The sequence below is a fragment of the Rhinolophus ferrumequinum genome, chromosome 12 (genome assembly GCF_004115265.2).
Source record: "Rhinolophus ferrumequinum isolate MPI-CBG mRhiFer1 chromosome 12, mRhiFer1_v1.p, whole genome shotgun sequence".
Taxonomy (NCBI): Eukaryota; Metazoa; Chordata; class Mammalia; order Chiroptera; family Rhinolophidae; genus Rhinolophus; species Rhinolophus ferrumequinum.
The window spans coordinates 411,388-430,149 of record NC_046295.1 but is presented as its reverse complement, the minus strand read 5'-3'; the positions used below and the strand labels follow the sequence as shown (position 1 = coordinate 430,149).

Sequence of the window (18,762 nt, the reverse complement as noted above, 5' to 3'; positions counted from 1 at the left end):
ATAAACAAACTGTATGCATACAATGGAATACTACTCAGAAATGAAAAGATGGATGAATCTCAAAGGCATTATGCTAAGAAGGCAGGCTCAAAAGGTTACACACGTGATTTCATTCATTTGACATTTTGTAAAAGGCAAACCTCTAGTGATGAAGATGAGTCGTTTTTGCCAGGCATTAAGAGTCGGGGGAGGATGTCACTAAAAAGGGAGAACATAAGAGATTTTTTTATGTTGATGGAATTGTTCAATATTCTGATTGTGTTGGTGATTACACAGAAACCATCCAATCTGAATAAAACAAAAAGGAAAACACTGAAAAAGATAAACAGAGCCTCAGGGACATGTGGAACAATACTAGGTTTTATATTTATGTCATCCAAGACCCAGAAGCAGAGGAGAAAAAGTGTTGAATATGCATTATATATACACATGTATATGTATATACAGAGGGTGCCGAAAAAATGTATACACATTTTAAGAAAGGAAAACTATTAAAATTGTAATACTCAATATATACCGATAACAAAAGATGAATACAAGTCACACTTGACTTCTGCAATTACAAGAGGTGCTCAAAGTGGTTACCATCAGCGTCCAGACACTTCTGATTACAGCAAACTGCTGTTTGAGCAACATTGACCAAAGTGTCCACTTGTATACATTTTTTTGGCACCCCCAGTATATATGTATATGAGGTCTGATAATTAAGTTCACGAACTTGTTGCAAAAATGTTGCTAATCTTTTCTGATATCAGAGGGATTATTCATTATGAATTTGGACAAACAATTAACCAAGTTTACCATTTGGAAGTGCTGAAAAGACTGCGTGAAAAAGTTAGATGATCTGAACGTTTCGCCAACATTTCATAGCTCTTGCATCGTGACAATGCACCAGATCACACGGCATTGTCTGTGAGGGAGTTTTTAGCCAGTAAACAAATAACTGTATTGGAACACCCTCCCTACTCACCTGATCTGGTCCCCAATGACTTCTTGCTTTACCTGAAGATAAATAAAATATTGAAAGGAAGACATTTTGATGACATTCAGGACATCAAGGGTAATACGATGACAGGTCTGATGGCCATTCCAGGAAAAGAGTTCCAAAATTGCTTTGAAGGGTGGACTAGGCACTGGCGTTGGTGCATAGCTTCCCAAGGGGTGTACTTCGAAGGTGACCCTAGTGATATTCAGCGATGACGTATGTAGCACTTTTTCTAGAGTGAGTTCAAGAACTTAATTGTCTGACCTCGTTGTGTGTGTGTGTGTGTGTGTGTGTGTGTGTGTATTTGAAGAAATAATGGCTGAAAACCTTACCAAATTTGGTAAAAGACAAACTTACAAATTCAAAGAGCTCAGATAACTTCAGAGAGAATAAACACAAAGAAATCCATGCCTAAACACATCATGATCAAACTACTGAAAATTAAAGAAAATATCCTGAAATCAGTTAAGAGAAAAACAGACACATTTCATATAAGGAAACATGGATTCAAAGATGGTAGATTTCTCAACAGAAACCATGGGGGCCAGAAGGAAGGGAATGTACATTTTTAACATACTGAAAGAAAAGACCTGTCAACCCAGAATTCAATATTCAGTGAAAACATCCTTCAGGAACAAAGGTTTAATAATGACAATCTCAGATGAAAGAAAACTACAAGAATTTGTGCACGTGAACCTACTTAAAGAGAAACACTAAAAAGAGTTCTTCAAATGAAAAGGAAATGGTACCAGAGGGCAACCTGGAATATCAGAAATGAAGGAAGAGCATCCAAAATGGTGTGTAAATGTATCAGGCTATACTTCTCTTAAGTTCCTTAAAATATCTAAAAAGGCAGAAAATAATATTTATAACATCGTCTGATGGGGAGTTCAATATATGTAGAAGTAATAGATGAAAATTACAACATGAAGAGATGAGAGTAAAGGGATCTATTTGGTATAAGGTTTCTCTTCCATTTGAAGTGGCAAAATATTAATTCTAAGTAGACTGTGATCTCTATAGCAACCTGTAATATATATAATACATATAATATATATTTATATTTTTATAGTACATATTTCATATATGTGATATCAAAAATCAAATTAAAATGGAATATTAAAAAGTATTCTAATAATCCAGAAAAGGCTTGAAAGGGAAAACAGAACAAAACACGAGAGGGAACAAAAACTGACTACTGAACAGGTACACCTGAATCCAAACATATCAACTATTACATTAAATGTAAATGAATCATAGATCTAAATATAAACAGTAAAATAATAAAAATTTCTAAAAATTTTGAAGAAAATCTTCATGACCTGAGGTTAGGCAAAGAGTTCTCAGAAATTATACCAAAAACATGAGATATTGTCGAAATAAAAAAAATTTGTTCTTTGAAAGATATGGTTAAGAAAATGAAAAGACAAGCTACAGAATGGGGAAGAATATTTGAAATTGCATATATGACAAAGGATTTATATGCAGAATATATAAAGAACTCTCAGAACAACTGTGAGAAAACAACCCAATGAAGCAATGAGTAAAAGACTTGAACATAAAAGAGGATGAACAGATGGCAATTAAGCATATGTAAATATGCTCACATTACTAACCATTAGGAAAATGAGATATACTATACTCCTACTAGAATGGCTCAATTCAAAAATACATAAACACCAAGTGTTAAAGAGAATGTGGAGCTACCAATACTCTCATACGTTGCTGGTTGGAATACATAATGGTACAACCCTCTGGAAAATGGCCTGGCAGTTTCTTTTAAAGTAACACATACACTACACCTACTGTATGACCGAACAGCTCAACTCCCAGGTGTTCATCCTAGAGCAGAAATCAGTAAACTTTCCTTAACAGGTCCAACGGTAAATACTTCAAGCTTGCAGGCTACATTGTCTCTTACAATTAATTACTTTCCTCTGTCGTAAAGGAATAGGTATTACTGTGCTTCAATAAAATTTCTTTTATAAAAATAGGCAGCTGGTCTGTAAATCAAAGTTTGCCCATCCCTAAGAGAAATGAAAACTTACATTTACCCTCTACAAAACCCTCTACACAAATGTTTATAGAACTTCTGTTCATAATAGCAAAAAACTGGAAGCAACTCAAATGCCCTTGAACAGGTAAATGGGTTAACTGTGGAATACCCATACAATACTACTCAACAATAAAAGGAAAACCCTATTGATATATGCAACAGCATGGAGGCATTTCAAAGACATTATCTTGAGTGTAATAAGCCAGTCCTGAAAGTTTACATACTGTGCAATTCCATCTGAAAAAGGCAAAACTCTACTGACGAAGAACAGACCAATGGTTGCCAGGGTATAGAAGGGTAAGTGGGGGTTAGATCTAAAAAGGGCAGCATGAGAGAGTATTTTTTGGTATTATGGAATTGTTCTTTATTCTGATTATGGTGGTAGTTACATGAATATATACTCATATTTGTATTAAATTGTTAAGACTTCTATGACAAAAAAAGTAAATTTTATTGTATGTTAATTAAAATATTTAAAATTTTAGAAAAAGAAAGAAAAACAAGTTTAATTATGAAAGAGGTCACAAAGTTCAAAGGATAACTTTGAGACATCACTAGTCTTGACAGTGAGGTTGAAAGATCAATAGATGGGTTTAGGGCCTACCCGGTGGCTCAGGCGGTTGGAGCTCCGTACTCCTAACTCCAAAGGCTGCCGGTTCGATTTCCACATGGGCCAGTGGGCTCTCAACCACAGAGTTGCCAGCTCAATTCCTCGAGTCCCACGACGGATGGTGAGCAGCGCCCCCTGCAACTAAGATTGAACACGGCACCTTGAGCTGAGCTGCCGCTGAGCTCCCGGATGGCTCAGTTGGTTGGAGCGCGTCCTCTCAACCACAAGATTGCCGGTTCGACTCCCACAAGGGATGGTGGGCTGTGCCCCCTGCAGCTAGCAATGGCAACTGGACCTGGAGCTGAGCTGTGCCCTCCACAACTAAGACTGAAAAGACAGTAACTTGAAGCTGAATGGGCATCCTCCACAACTAAGACTGAAAGGACAACAACTTGACTTAGAAAAAAGTCCTGGAAGTACACACTGTTCCCCAACAAAGTCCTGTTCCCCTTCCTCAATCTTTAAAAAAAAAGAAAAAAATAGATGGGTTTAATAATACAGCTTAGAAACAATTTGAAGAAATAATTATCCTTTAGTGGAACATATATCTAAGGAGATAATTCAGAATAATTGCATGGAAAAGCAACTACTGAAAAATCAAGATTCTTTATTTTAAAAAAGGACGGGAAAATTTGAAAGAGAGATACATAGAACTTTTACAAATGACAAGTACTGTCAGTGAAATTGAAAAATCTCAGTGGAAGGGGGTTTAAGAGCAAGTTAGTCACAAAATGACAGATCTATATTTCAGTTCGCATTGAACTGAAATATAGATCTGAGGAATAATCAGGAATAAGCACAAAGATATGAAGAGAGAAAATATAAAGACAAACGCAGAAGATAAAAGGATAATATGTCTCAAATTCCAGAATGAGAATCAGAGAAAATCAGGAAAGGGTTCTGCTTCTACTTAGGATGTAAAAAGCTGCAGAGAAAATCACTCTCAACTTAACATCAAGTAAAATCTGAATAAAATCTTGAGCCCATCAAAGACCTGAAGTCACAAGACAACCAAGAAAATTAACATTGTTCTCCCTCAAAGGAGAACACGACACATAAACTATTCTTCACCTTTGGTTAAAGGGAAGCAATGACCACACAAGTGGGTAACAAGAAATCAGCTAAAATTTCAACATATTCTTAAAGGACAAATATGAAGTAGACTGTCATTTGAGAACTCCACAGATGGGAACCCCTGAAACAAAGGGACTCCATCAGAAACACTGGGGTCATGGCAGCAGCCCGGAGAGAGCTCCCCTCAGTGCTATAGGCGTGAAGAGGTGATCAGCTGTTGGGGTACAAAATGAAGCCAGAACTCTTCTCTGGTGGGAAGCAAAAACCCTAAGCCATTGAAGGAGAGGCAGCAAAGCTATGGAAGAAAAAATCCCTTACTTCCAGGGGACGAGCAGAAGTCAAACCCATCTGACTGTGGGAGAAGGGCAGTACACACTCCTGCTACCAAGACAAAGATCCATGGCTTCCGGAAAAGGGGCAGAGAAAAAGCCTTCTGTTCTGTGGAGGGGCAGGAAACCCACTGGGCCCAGGACCCACGCCAATACTAAGCCTTCGTCTGCCACCCCTGGGGGAAGGACAAAGAGCTCTCTTTCACCCCAGACCATTCATAGGCCCAGGCTGAGGGTTTCGCCGCACTGGGAAGAAGGAAAAGGAACACTGGGAGTCCTCCTCCCAGGCACAGGTCCTTGGGACCTGTCCAATACTGAGGACAGACCATGAAAACACAGAACTCCCATTGTTCCCACCAAGTAACAAGCAGCAACATCAACTGCTAGTGGAGAGTCAAGTGCAGAAAAAGATCCCCTGATGAGGCACAGACACGTAGGACTGCTGAGAGCTGAGTGAGGCTGGAACACCAAGGAAAACCCTCCAGTTCCCAAACCCCATTCTAAGCATGAGGAAGAAGTGAATTTGAATTCACTGATGGAAGAATTTGAAGTCTATGGTGCCTGAAGGTAATGAAAGCAACAAAAATCACAAATGCAGCTCACCTGCTGACTATCTTAAATTAATGCCCATGCTAACGGCCTGATAAATGTACCCGTTTCTTTTGGCATAAATAATATTTGCTTCAGTCTCTACTGTTTTTCCACAGATAATGCCCATCACTCAATAAAAAATTATATGACAAAAATTCAAGGAAAAAACCACCCATTTTAAAATAATCAAAAGAATTAGACTCAAAGATGATTCAGAGGGTGGTACTATCAGACAGGGACTTTAAAATAACCATAATTAAAAATCACAGACAGAAAGAAGAATGGTGGTTGCTAGGGGCTGGGGTAGGGGGAATGGGGAAATTATTGTCTCATAGAAATACTCTTTCAGTTTTACAAGATGTAGAGTTATAGAGATGGATAATAGTGATGGTAGTACAGCGTTATGTATTTAATACCACTGAACTTTACACTTAGAAATGGTTAAGGATGTAAATTTTATGTTAGGTATATTTTACCACAATAAAAAAAAATTGAGGGAAAAAGTAGGCGCTAGTACGAAGGAGTATGAAATGATCTTGTATCTTGAATGTCGTGGTGGTTTCATAAAGCTACACAGGTGATAAAATTGCATAGAACACACACACACACACACACACAAACACACACACAAAGTGCTTATAAAACTAGTAACATCTGAAAAAGCTCTGTGGGTTTTACTGTCAAATTTCTGGGTTGTTAGTATACTGCAATTATACAAGATGTTAACATTATCGGATACTGAATGAAGTGTGTATGAAATCTCCTTGTATATTGGTTATTTTGCAAATTCCTATGAACATATAATTATTTCAGAATTAAAAGTTAAAAACCACGTGTGTAAGAATAAATGAACTAAGGTTGGCAAAATATTGATAATTGTTGAAGGTACCTAATGCGTAGCTGCAGGTTAATTACTATACTATTATTTTTACATATATTTGAAATTTCCCACAATAAAACGTTAAAAATAATTATGATTAATACATTAAAAGATCTAGTGGAAAAGTTGGACAACATGCATGAACAAATGGGGAATTTCGGCAGAGAGAGAAATTCAGAATCAAATGAAAATGGTAGAACTAAAAAACATTACATTAGAGCTGAAGAATTCCTTTAATGGGCTCATTGGCAGACTTCAGCTGAGGAAAGACTGTAAACTTGAAGATAATAGAAATTATCCAAACTGAAATGCAAAAGAAGAAAAAAAAGAGTGAAAGAAATAGAACAGAGCATCCAACTACTGAGACAATATATCAAATTATCTAACGTATGTGAAATTAGAGTTGAAGAATAGAGAACAGGACAGAAGTATGTGAAAAGATATGGTGGGAAATTTTCACACAAATACACCCCAGATATAATACAAACTGTGGAAAAGAAAAATTAAGAGAAAGGTTTGAAGGTGCCCAAAAAATACACACACAGAAAATAACAAAATGAACTGACTTGTCACAACCTATGCAATCCAGAAAATATTGGAAGAAAAACTGTCGAGGCAGTTGTCAAAGGTCAACAACACATTCCTGGTTTTCTTCCCACCTCTCAAAAACAGTTCCTTTTCTAATTCCTTTGCAGGTCCCTTCTCGTCCATTCGGCAGTACATTTTAGAATTCCTCATGGTTCAGTTCCAGACCTTTTCCTATCGTCACTCTATATTCTCTCCATAGGCAATCTCATTCCTGCTCATGTGTTTAACTTCTATCCACTGACAGATAACTCCAGTATTATATCTCCCACCTATACCTTTTCTGAGCTGCCTACTTCATACCTTTATTTCAGTGTTTCATAGGCACTCAAGTACAACATGTCACAATCTCATCTGACTTGGTCCTCTTCCAACTTTCCCTGTCTCAACAAATGCAATCAGCATCATCAAGAAGTTATTCCCTGTCAATGACTCCTGATCCCTCTTATTCAACCAACGCTATGTCCATTCAATTGTGCTTCCTAAATATCCCCGAAACCCATCCAGCTCTCTACTTCAACTACCATTATTCTAGTCCAAACTACAAACTTCTGTTGCTTGAATGGTCTTCACTGGCTACTCATTGAACCTACTGCGTTCCCCTATGGCACCCCTTCAATCTCTTCTCCCTGCAGCATCCAGAATAATTCTTTCTAGGGGGTCACACTTCTGCCTTCCTTATACTCTGCTTCAAACCTTTCCATAGCTTCATGTTGGTCTTGGGACTGTGACCAAACTCCTTACACCAAAGTCCACACAATGTGGACCTTCCATAGTTTGCTAGCTTCATCTTACCCCACACTCCTCTAATTCTCGGGTCTCCTGCCAGTTGTTCACAGATGCCATGCCCCCTCCAAGCACAGTTCCTACGCACAAGCTACTCTGTCCAAGATCTCTTTGTTTTCACCTACTAATTTTTCAGATGTCAGCACAAGTTTCAGGAAATCATTCCATGTTCGCCCAGAAAGTCTCCAGATGTACACATATATGCTTCAACAGTATTATGCAACTCTTCTGTGCAACGTTTAACCCAGGCACGACTTTAGATTTCTGTGATTATTTAATACTTGACTTCTCCATTGGGCTATAAATTCCAGGAGGATCAAGGGTTACATCTGTTTTTGCTCACATTTTAATTTTAATGCCTAGGGCACAGTGAATGTATAACACATTTTTATTGAACGACAGAATAATAGATATAGAAAATATAGTCTTAAATACAAGCCATAATAATGGTTTGTATTTCAGAGATATTTTGATATTTATTTATCAAGAAGAGAGAACAGGTAAACTCAAAAGTACAGAGTAAAAAAAATTCCCTAAAAAAATAAATTTGTAAAATAGCTTACCTAGATACAAATTCACTTAATTCTGAATATGTGGTGGTGGGCTCCATTATTATGTTGAGGTCAGTAATAACAGAAGATAAATTCTCCTTATTCTAAAATTTAAAAAAAGTTTATGCGTCAGAGCACAGCACTTTTAAATAAAATAAAAAGATAAAAATAACTTAAAAATATGAAAAATAAAATGCCAAATGAAAAAGGTAATCAACAGAAGGTACTGAAAATATTGGTTATTTGTTAAAAGAATAAAATCAGAATCTTGCTCCATACCAAACCAAAATGAACTCCACATTGCTACTTAAATATAAACACTGAAACCATAAAATATTAGGAGGGAATACAGACATTTAACAGATAACTGAGCAAGGAAGAACTCTCTAAACAAATGGTAATAGAAAAAACTAAGCAAATATGATTACATGAAAAACTCAAAATATCTATCTAACAATGACTTTGTAACTAAAAGAGAAGCAATAAACTAAGGAAAATTTTTACTATAAACATAACAAGGAGATAGGAAAAGTGCAAAGAAAAAGGCAAAGGACATGAACAAAAAGCTCAGTTAAACGTCAACATGGAAAATACTGTTCGTTCTCACTAGTAATAAAATAAATGTAAGTTAAAGCAATGAGATGACTTTTTTCTATAAAATCACTTAGGCAATGCATAACTTAAAATATTCATAATCTCTGCCTCAGTAATTTGACTTCTAAGAATCTATCCTAAAGTATTATGAAATGAAGACAAAAACTTCTGGTTATTTATTATGAAAATCCTAAAACAACTCTATTTTCAATAATGAGGATTGCTAAACAAACTGCTACATACTTTAAACTGCAAATTCAGGTTTTCATCTTTACTCTGGTCAATTTTCTTCTATTACATATTTGCCTATAATTTCTTTCACTTTTTTTTTATATTCTTGATTTTGGAAAAATTATATATTGTCTATCTTCCAGATTTTTCTTCTTTTCAATTGCTCTTACAGGTGATTTTTCTCAAGCCTATCCTCCATATTATATTCTACTCCCGGCTACTTCTGTAGTTCTCAGCACTGTGATCATTATTTCCTTCCTTCCTTCCCCCTCCCTCTCAGCTTTCTTTTATTCTTAATTTTCTTTAAATGCCTTTCATTTGAGAGTCAGAGCAATTTTTATATAGCATGTTCTTGTATTTCCTGGTTAATGAAGTGAATTTATCTCCATTTTCTTATGAATTTCTTTCATAGCAGTGTTTTTGCACAGGTAGGTCCTACAAGATGAAGAAAGAACTCTGTACCATCTTTGGGCTTTGAACTCTGTGTCTCCTACTTGTTAACAGGTTAGAAATGTTTGCTATTTCCAGGAACAGAGTGAGTGGATACTCCTTGACTCTTCCCATTTGTCTGGGTACTATCTGATTTGTCTCCTTGTATCTTGAGCTGCTGAAGAAATGGATATCGATGGTTTATAATCTTTGTTTAGTTTTTCAGGTGTTTGAGGGTATAGTGGGAATTGTTGGAACAGCTGCAGTTTCACTAGGCTATCTGCGGGCATCTACCACTATAATTAGAAACATACATTCCTGAGGCATCCTTACAACTCAATAATAAAAAGACAACCCAATCAACAACTGACAAAGGATCTCAACAGACATTTCTTCAAAGATGACATACAATGGCCAATAAGCACATAAAAAGATGCTCAGCACCACCAGCCATCGTCTGATAATTCAATTTGACCCAGTAATTCTACTTCTAGATATATACCCAAGAAAAATTAAAACACGTCTATTTAAAAACTAGGTTCTTAGTGGGCTGGCCCGGCGGCTCAGGTGGTTGGAGCTCCTTGCTCCTAACTCCAAAGGCTGCCGGTTCAATTCCCACATGGGCCAGTGGTCTCTCAACCACAAGGTTGCCAGTTTGACTCCTCGACTCCCGCAAGGGATGGTGGGCAGCACCCTCTGCAACTAAGATTGAACACGGCACCTTGAGTTGAGCTGCCGCTGAGCTCCCGGATGGCTCAGTTGGTTGGAGCGCGTCCTCTCAACCACAAGATTGCCGGTTCGACTCCCACAAGGGATGGTGGGCTGCGCCCCCTGCAACTAGCAATGGCAACTGGACCTGGAGCTGAGCTGCGCCCTCCACAACTAAGACTGAAAGGACAACAACTTGAAGCTGAATGACACTCTCCACAACTAAAATTGAAAGGACAACTTGACTTGGAAAAAAGTCCTGGAACTACACACTGTTCCCCAATAAAGTCCTGTAAAAAAAAAAAAAAAGAAGAAGAAGAAGAATGGTAGGGTTTATCTTTAAAAAAAAAAAAAGTTTCCCTATTTTTGACTCACTTTGTTCATTTCATTGCGCTTTAGGGACAGAAGTTATGAAAATATACTTTATCTGTCCCTTTCCCACAAACCCCCACCCCCCTCACTTGTCATGCTGTGAGGACTATGTACGAATGCCGACACGGCACTTCTGCCATCCTTGCAGCTCCAGAGAGAACAGCGCTCACCCCGCCAGACAGTCAATCTGGAGACAGTACATCCCACCACCTCTGACAACAGCAGCTGTGCCAACATGGGCAGCAATTCTCCACGCATATTTCCGTGTAAAATAAGGTGGTTGCCCTAGATAATCTATAAGGTCATTTTGGTTCCAACATTCTGTTAATATGATTTGAGGTCACTTTTGCTTCTAATTTTGTATTACTATGATTTTATTATAACATTCTATAAGTAAGGCAATTTTATTATTTAAATTTTAAATTTTCTGATAGCTAAACATCTCCCTCTAGTGGAAGTTTCGTTTAAAAAAATGTTTTGGAACACAGAAGGTTACTACTGTGTCTTCACCATTGGTTTTTTTTTTTCTGTCAGTCTCAATGATAAAAATCTCAACATAAAATGATCAAACCATTTTAGAAGGCAATTTGATACTATCAATCAGAATGTACACGTACGTCTCCTTTGACCTAGCAATTCTATTAGAAATGTATTTCTATAGGTATACGAGTAGGCCTAGAATATATAAAGACTTACTATTAAATAATAAAAATTAAAAAAATAATTCTCATTACCCTATTACATCAGAATTCTAAGGAACAAAACAAAACCAAAGAAACAGACAGTTTTCTTTGTGCCTTTCTTCTCCAAAAAAGCCTGAGAGCCACATGTGACTTATCCCTAAAATCTTGCTGATTTGAGAGTAGCTTGTGATTGCTTCCAACACCTTGCTTACCAGTGTGGTCCTCAAGAAGAACCATGAAATTGGAAAGGGGCGTAGAGAAAGTGAGTATTCTTAACACAGCCAGGGAGAACGTGCTTTCTGTAGCAAGTAAAGCTTGGCAGTTCAAAAACACCTACATACTTTCAAATGTGAACAATGACAGCTCACATCTCTTGAGAGATTTGGCAATTTCAAAGAATATCAACTCTTCCTCTCCTTAGATTTCTTTCCTGCATCCCCCGAAGCATAGAGACAGAAACTGCTGGTATTCTCCAATTTTGTACTTTTTTGCCCCAAATTTTCATGAGACACATTGTCATGCATAATGAAGACTAAATTTCCAGACTCCTTTGCACTAATTTATTGGCCAACAGGATGTAGGTGAAAACTATGGGCGTGACAACTTCTAGAAAGTGTCCTTCAATGGAAAAGGTGAGCCTCTGCTTGTCCATTCCCCTTCCTGATGCCTGAGATGCTAAAGGGAAACACACCATGATTGGGAAGCCACGTGGGTGACGGCAAAGCTGGATGATCATGTAGCCACCATACTAGCCCTTGAAAACTTACTCTACAATTGGTTTAAGCAACTCCAGAGGCTGTCCGTCCCAAACGAGACTAATCCATTCAGGTCCATTTCTGTTCCGGTCTTCAGGAGATGATCTTTGAGGTCATGCAGAACAATGACAGCACCTTGGAGACCCTGCATGGCCCAAGCCCTGGTGCCAACCTGGGGACAGTATACAGCCTTGAGGGCCATTCCTGACCTGTGCTTCTGACTGTGTCATATTCTGCTCCAGCGGCCTTGGCAATGCCGAACCGTGGATGTTCCTGGTCTCCCTGGCAATGCTGAAAGTGGACACTGAGGTAAGAGCAAGCTGGGAAGCTCTGACATCAGATGAGGGGCCTAGAAATCCCTCAGTTTATTTGCAGCCAGCCAGGGTCAGTGGTGACAGTCGAGGACATGGACTGCAAAGAGTTTTTCAGAAGCGAAGCCTCTATCCCAGGAACTGGACCCAGGCGTTCCTCACTAGTGGGCGTGGTTGTCTGACATCTAAGGTGACGGAGTCCTGATCACCTAACATCAACTCCTGTCCCAGATAAAATAGGGAAAACATGGGGCTATTTCTGTGGCTGAGGGCAAGGATGTGTAAACCTGGCACATGACATGACTGCACATAAGCACCTTGTCCGTGACCCTGGTGTGATGACTAGTCTATGCCCCGTTGAGCCATCGGATGAGCTGCGGCGAAGGCCGCCTGCCTGCCATTCCTTGTTCCTGGCCTCTGCACACTCCCTCAAGGTCCAGCTGGCAAATCCGACTGGTCGAAAGTGCTTTCTGCTACCAAAACATGAGCCTTCCGCTCATGTTCAAAATTATGCCTGGATCCCACTCTTCTCAGCGCCAGCCTTTAAAAGTGTCTGAGCCTTGTTCTTTTGCCCTATCCTGGCCAGGTGCACATGTGTCCATTCTGTCTGCTTCCTGATTTTATGGAGAATCTTAGCAGAGGATCCGCCTCCTGTGCTATGTCTCAGCAGTCCGACTCACTGTGACCCTCCGGAAGTCTCATCTTCCAGCCCAGAGCAGTCTGCAGATGGCTATGGTCCCAGATGACCATCATCTCACGAGAGGCCCTAAGCAAGAACACACAACTCAGCTGCTCCCAAAGTCCTATCTCCGGAAAATGGGTGACATAATGAATGTTACTGTTGTTGTTGTTTTAAGCCGTTACATTTGGGGAAAATTGTTAAGCAGCAACAGATAACCGCTAACAGACATCTGGCACACCAGCTGACTAGTGAAGGCATCCAGCCTGCTCCCATGATCTCAAGCCTTGCACTGGGAGCCCAGGGATGTCGTGCTACTGACCCGCCAGTAAAGCACCCTCAGCAACAGCTCTACCACCTGCTGTGGCTGCAATACTGTATTTATACTCGAAAATTGTGGTGAAATGGCACCACTTTGCAGAAATGTGCTCTACGAAGATCCTGATTCATAAACTCCTCCGCAGCGCAGCCCCTGCTGGAGGCTGTAGGGTGGAAACTTTTATTTCACAGCAACAGAGCCTCTGTTATCACAACAAGATCCTTAATTCACCTGGACTTCCAGAATTTGAAATTCAAGTTGAAATGAAATCATGTGGCAAGTTCCTGATAATCTGTGTCTCTGTAGAACTTTCTTTATACCTGTAAGTCAAAAGAACAAGTGCTTTATTTGCAAATAACAAGATTCTTCAAATACTTATTATTTAATTTTGTGTGAATATCTATAATACTCATGTTGGTATATGTGTGAAGCATATGTTAGTATTTGCCTTGAAAATATCTAGAATAATGTACATCCAACTGATTACCTTTGTGAAATAGGATTAAATCAACTTGTACTTTCTAGTTCTCAATTATAAGATTAAGGTAAGAAATAGAAACATGCTAGCATAACCCTAGACAAGTTTGAATCATGACAACTGTTGGATGTTTTTCAGTTTTTCGACATTACCTGGTTCTAAAGACAGTAAATTGAATATATGTATTTACCTCTGTTATCTCTCAAAACATTACTAAAATGATAGCAAGATTATTTTTTGAGGTATAACATGAATACACTTAAATACACAAAATACACTATTCTTACGTATGCAGCTCAATATTTTTTTATATATGTATTTCCCATGTAACCACCACCGAAATCAAGATACAGAAATTTTAAAGTACTCCATGAAGATGCCTCATGCCCTTCTCCAGGCTATACGCTACCCAACCCCAAGAGATAACCACTATTCTGACTTTATCACCATCTAGTTTTGCTAATGAAAATATTTTTAGAAGGGCACAATTCTACAAGTATAAAGGGGAGAAAGATGAGAGTAACACCACTTTGGAAGCTGAAAATCAGATGGATGAGTGAGATATCACAAGGAAAAGTAGAACTGACCTGGCAGACCCAAGCAAACCAAAACCTAAGCCAGCAATGGGGAAAGCTCCAAATCAAGCCCACTTACATAGCAGAGGACCAGAAAGACATTTGGAACCGGCAGCACAAGTATCAACCAATGTGGGTGAACTTGGGTCTGAAAACAGGGAGACTGAGACTTCTGTACCAGCACAAGTCTCATACCTGACCTACCCTCACTCTCCATCCTCTCTGTATCCCATCTCTTCCTTTCAAGTACCTGAAATATCTGAATGCCATCACTCATTTCTGTATGCCATTCAAACTTCCACTGAGGTGAGCTGCCCAAGACCCTGTGAGGGTCACTTTCCCTCTTCCCGTTATGAGGGTTATTTTGGTGGAAGTCAGGAAGCATTTCCAAAAGCACTTCCTTCTTTAGGAAGTGCTACCTTAGTCCAAACATAGTTCCTGACATGCGACTGTACAGCTGAATTAGCTTCCCCTTTCCTGTTAGTGCATCACAGATCCTTGGCAATAAAACTTAGTTATCGAGACCAGAAACCCTCCTCCAGAAAATGGTCCAGCTGCTGAGACATTTATCTTGGCCCCAGGCCATATTCATTAGGACAGCACTGTACATGGGGCAGCTCTCAAGTCAATGGGGGACAACTCTCCTGAGAATTACAAAATTAATGGTACTGTTGTTCATACAATACTTATCTCTGTTCTGTGACTATTACGTTACTTAATGGGAGACTGTGTCTTCTTTAATATACACCTCAGGCACCTTTTAAAAGAGTATTATACAAAGTGTGATGTTCAAAAGACACCCTACAAAACAAGCTTCAAACCTACAAAACCACACATTCAAATAGTTACCTTCTACAATTTTATTCAACCATATCCAAACCAATTTCCTATGCTTAACAAGGTAAGCTTCACCACCACTTGTAGATTGAAATGAACACTTACTCTTTTCTGCCATCTCAGGGCTTGTTAGGGTCTCTGTCTTCTTGGAGTAATTTCTTATACTGATGCCAGTAAGCGTACTTAGAAATAGAAGTTCTGATTCTAAATGTCCAAGATTACTTCTCAGGTCTTTTGAAGACTCCCATCCTTCAGAATCTGATTGGTATATTTCTGGAAATGATTTTCTAAAAAGCAAATATTGGAAATAATTACTCCAATGAAGAAAATATCTAATATCTACTAATTTCTTCAAACCATTCCCACTTTGTCCTTCTTACTCTCTTCCTATTAAAACCAATTCAAAATCAACATGGTGACAGTGCAACCTTTAATCGCAACATAAAACAAACCTAACCAAATTATACTACCATATTTCTACGTATTGGAAACAACTGTAAAATAAATTATAACAGGAGTACTTTGCAGAATTAAAATGTTCATTAGAAAGGAATGTTTAAAATGTTCCAACCTAAATGTCTGATATCCCACGACATCTCAAATTATTTTAAAAGATGTCATAAAATTAAAAACACAATGAATTAGTTAGCTTTAACTTCCAAAACAAGTATCACAGAGCACTTTATATTAAGAGATTCTCAGTAAACCTGACAATACAGGGAGCAAAAATTCCAAAGGAATAAGAAATAGTAAAATCTCCCAAAACAACACTGCAATCAGATATTCTTCATTGAGAACATGTAACTGTACTTTCCTTGAAAAAGAGTGAAATTTCAGCTAATAATCACATTGAGTGGCATTTTACTGTTGTCACTCTTTATTGCCCTCATACTCTCTGCAATATCCTACACTGCTGACTTCAGCCATCTTAAAACATGCCTTCCTTGGATGCTGGGGCATGATTATCTCAATTCTCATCTGACGTCTTTGGCCCTCCACTGTCCCCCTTCTTGCCTCCAACCTTAGGAGAAAACCCTAACATTCTATACCTATACACCCTAACACCCATAGCCTCTGCTATCCTAACTATGTGTTCTTTCATTTCAGAGAAATACTCAATTTCTAATGTCAGCTCCTCCATGCTAGTAACTCCTGCAGCACACCTCCAACCAAATATCTCTTCTTCCTGAAAGTAGATTTAGCCAAAAACACCAAATGTTTTTTCCTCAAATTAGCTTTTCCTCCAAATTACCCTACTTTTATTAATGGTAAAATTTGTCCCATTATACCTCAGTCTCCGTATCTTCCGAGTCAGCCTTGGCTCCATTAGTCTCTTCATAAGTGGATCTACTGCCGTACTTCCTGCTCCCTCACACTTACTCTTCCTTTTCTATTCCTAAATCGCATTAGTCTATGCTCTTATGACCTTATACTATGTCTCTAAGGAATAACCTAACTGTATTCTTCACAGGGAAAGTCTAAAACTTATACAAAATTGGTAGTAATTTTTAAAATTTGTTTTAATGCTAATTTGAAATATTAATGTAAGTATGAGGTATTATTAAAAGCTACGGTGTGCCCGGCCCAGTGGCTCAGGCGGTTGGAGCTCCATGCTCCTAACTCTGAAGGCTGCTGGTTCGATTCCCACATGGGCCAGTGGGCTCTCAACCACAAGGGTGCCAGTTCAATTCCTCAAGTCCCACAAGGGATGGTGGGCTCTGCCCCCTGCAACTAAGATTAAACACGGCACCTTGAGCTGAGCTGCCGCTGAGCTCCCGGATGGTCCCCCGGATGGTCCAGGTGGTTGGAGCGCATCCTCTCAACCACAAGGTTGCCGGTTTGACTCCCACAAGGGATGGTGGGCTGCGCCCCCTGCAACTAGCAATGGCAACTGGACCTGGAGCTGAGCTGCGCCCTCCACAACTAAGACTGAAAGGACAACAACTTGAAGCTGAACGGCACCCTCCACAACTAAGATTGAAAGGACAACAACTTGACTTAGAAAAAAGTCCTAGAAGTATATACACTGTTCCCCAATAAAGTCCTGTACCCTTTCCCCTCCAAAAAAAATCTAAAAAAAAAAAAAAAAAAAAAAAAAGCTACGGTGAATGTTTAAATTTTAAAAAATTTATTACAGTAAAATACACAGTGCCATTAATCCCTCTCAAAACACTCCCCCTCACTTCGAACACACTTATCCCATCGTTCTTGCCACTTTCTGAAGCAGTTCTGGAAGTCCTCTTTCGTGAGTGTCTTTAGTTGTGCTGTCGTGGCTGCCTTGTTGTCCTGAATCGATCCAAAACGTATACCTTTCATGGTTGTTTTGACTTTGGGGAAGAGCTAGAATTCACTCAGTGCCAGAGCCGGTGAATAAGGTGGATCAGGACACACCGTAATGTTTTTATTTGGCAGAAATTGCTGTACCAGAAGCAATATGTAACATGGAGCCTTTCATTATAATCAGAATACAGTGTGATTCATTATAAACACAATACAGTGAATGCTGCTGCCGAGCGCCATCCAACAGAAAGGCAGGGATTTTCAATATGGAATGTGGCACGTCGAACCTTAGTAACAGTGTGTGACAAGTTTCAACTTGTTTGGTGCAGTCAGTCTGTTGTGAGCTACAGTTGAGAGAAGGTGTGTTTTAAAGTGTGCCGTAAATCACCCTCTACCAAGACAGCGCTCCATGTCACACATCGCTTCTGGTTCGGCAATTTCTGTCCAATAAAAACATTATGGTGTGTCCCCATTCACCTTATTCACTGGATCTGGCACTGTGAGACATTTGGCTCTTCCCCAAAGTCAAAATGATTCAGGACATTGAGGCGGCCGTGACAGCGCAACTAAAGACTCATGAAACTGGACTCCTAGAACTGTTTCAGAAAGTGGCAAGAACAATGGGATAAGTGTGTTGGAAGTGAGGGGGAGTATTTTGAGGGGGATTAATGGCAATGTGTCCTCTACTGTAATAATTTTTTATTTAAACATTAACCATATTGTTTGATCACACCTCATGCATTCTGAGACTACCATATGCTCTTTTGTATTTGCCATCACGATTGATAAAGTTTCTTTAAATATAGAAAGTTAATGAAAAAAGAAGAGATGGAATCTTCATATATAAATAATGAGTTCCTGCCCAGTGAATAGCAAATAATATCATCACTAACTATGAATGAAACGTCAAGGTATTTCCAAAAGAGAAAAGTGATAAGAGAACTAAGTCATCACAATAAAGGACAGACATGCAGAACTCAAAAAAAACAAAAAACAGAAACAAAACAAAAATCCCTGTGGCAGAGAAAGGGGAGAATGGGGAGTTATTGTTTAATGGGTACAGA

General features: G+C 38.9%; 1 protein-coding gene across 3 annotated transcripts in view; it reads right to left on the bottom strand.

Annotated features, from left to right (window-relative positions):
• The window catches only part of CENPP (centromere protein P), a 237,870-nt gene that overhangs the window by 198,951 nt on the left and 20,157 nt on the right, over positions 1-18,762 (bottom strand). For all 3 annotated transcript variants that reach the window (XM_033122662.1, XM_033122664.1, XM_033122661.1), the window contains exons 2-4: positions 15,524-15,705; positions 13,760-13,848; positions 8,460-8,551 (exon numbers count right to left, since the gene is read on the bottom strand). In XM_033122662.1, the coding sequence (XP_032978553.1) occupies positions 8,460-8,551; positions 13,760-13,848; positions 15,524-15,705 (363 nt within the window). The remainder of the gene's footprint in view (positions 1-8,459; positions 8,552-13,759; positions 13,849-15,523; positions 15,706-18,762) is intronic.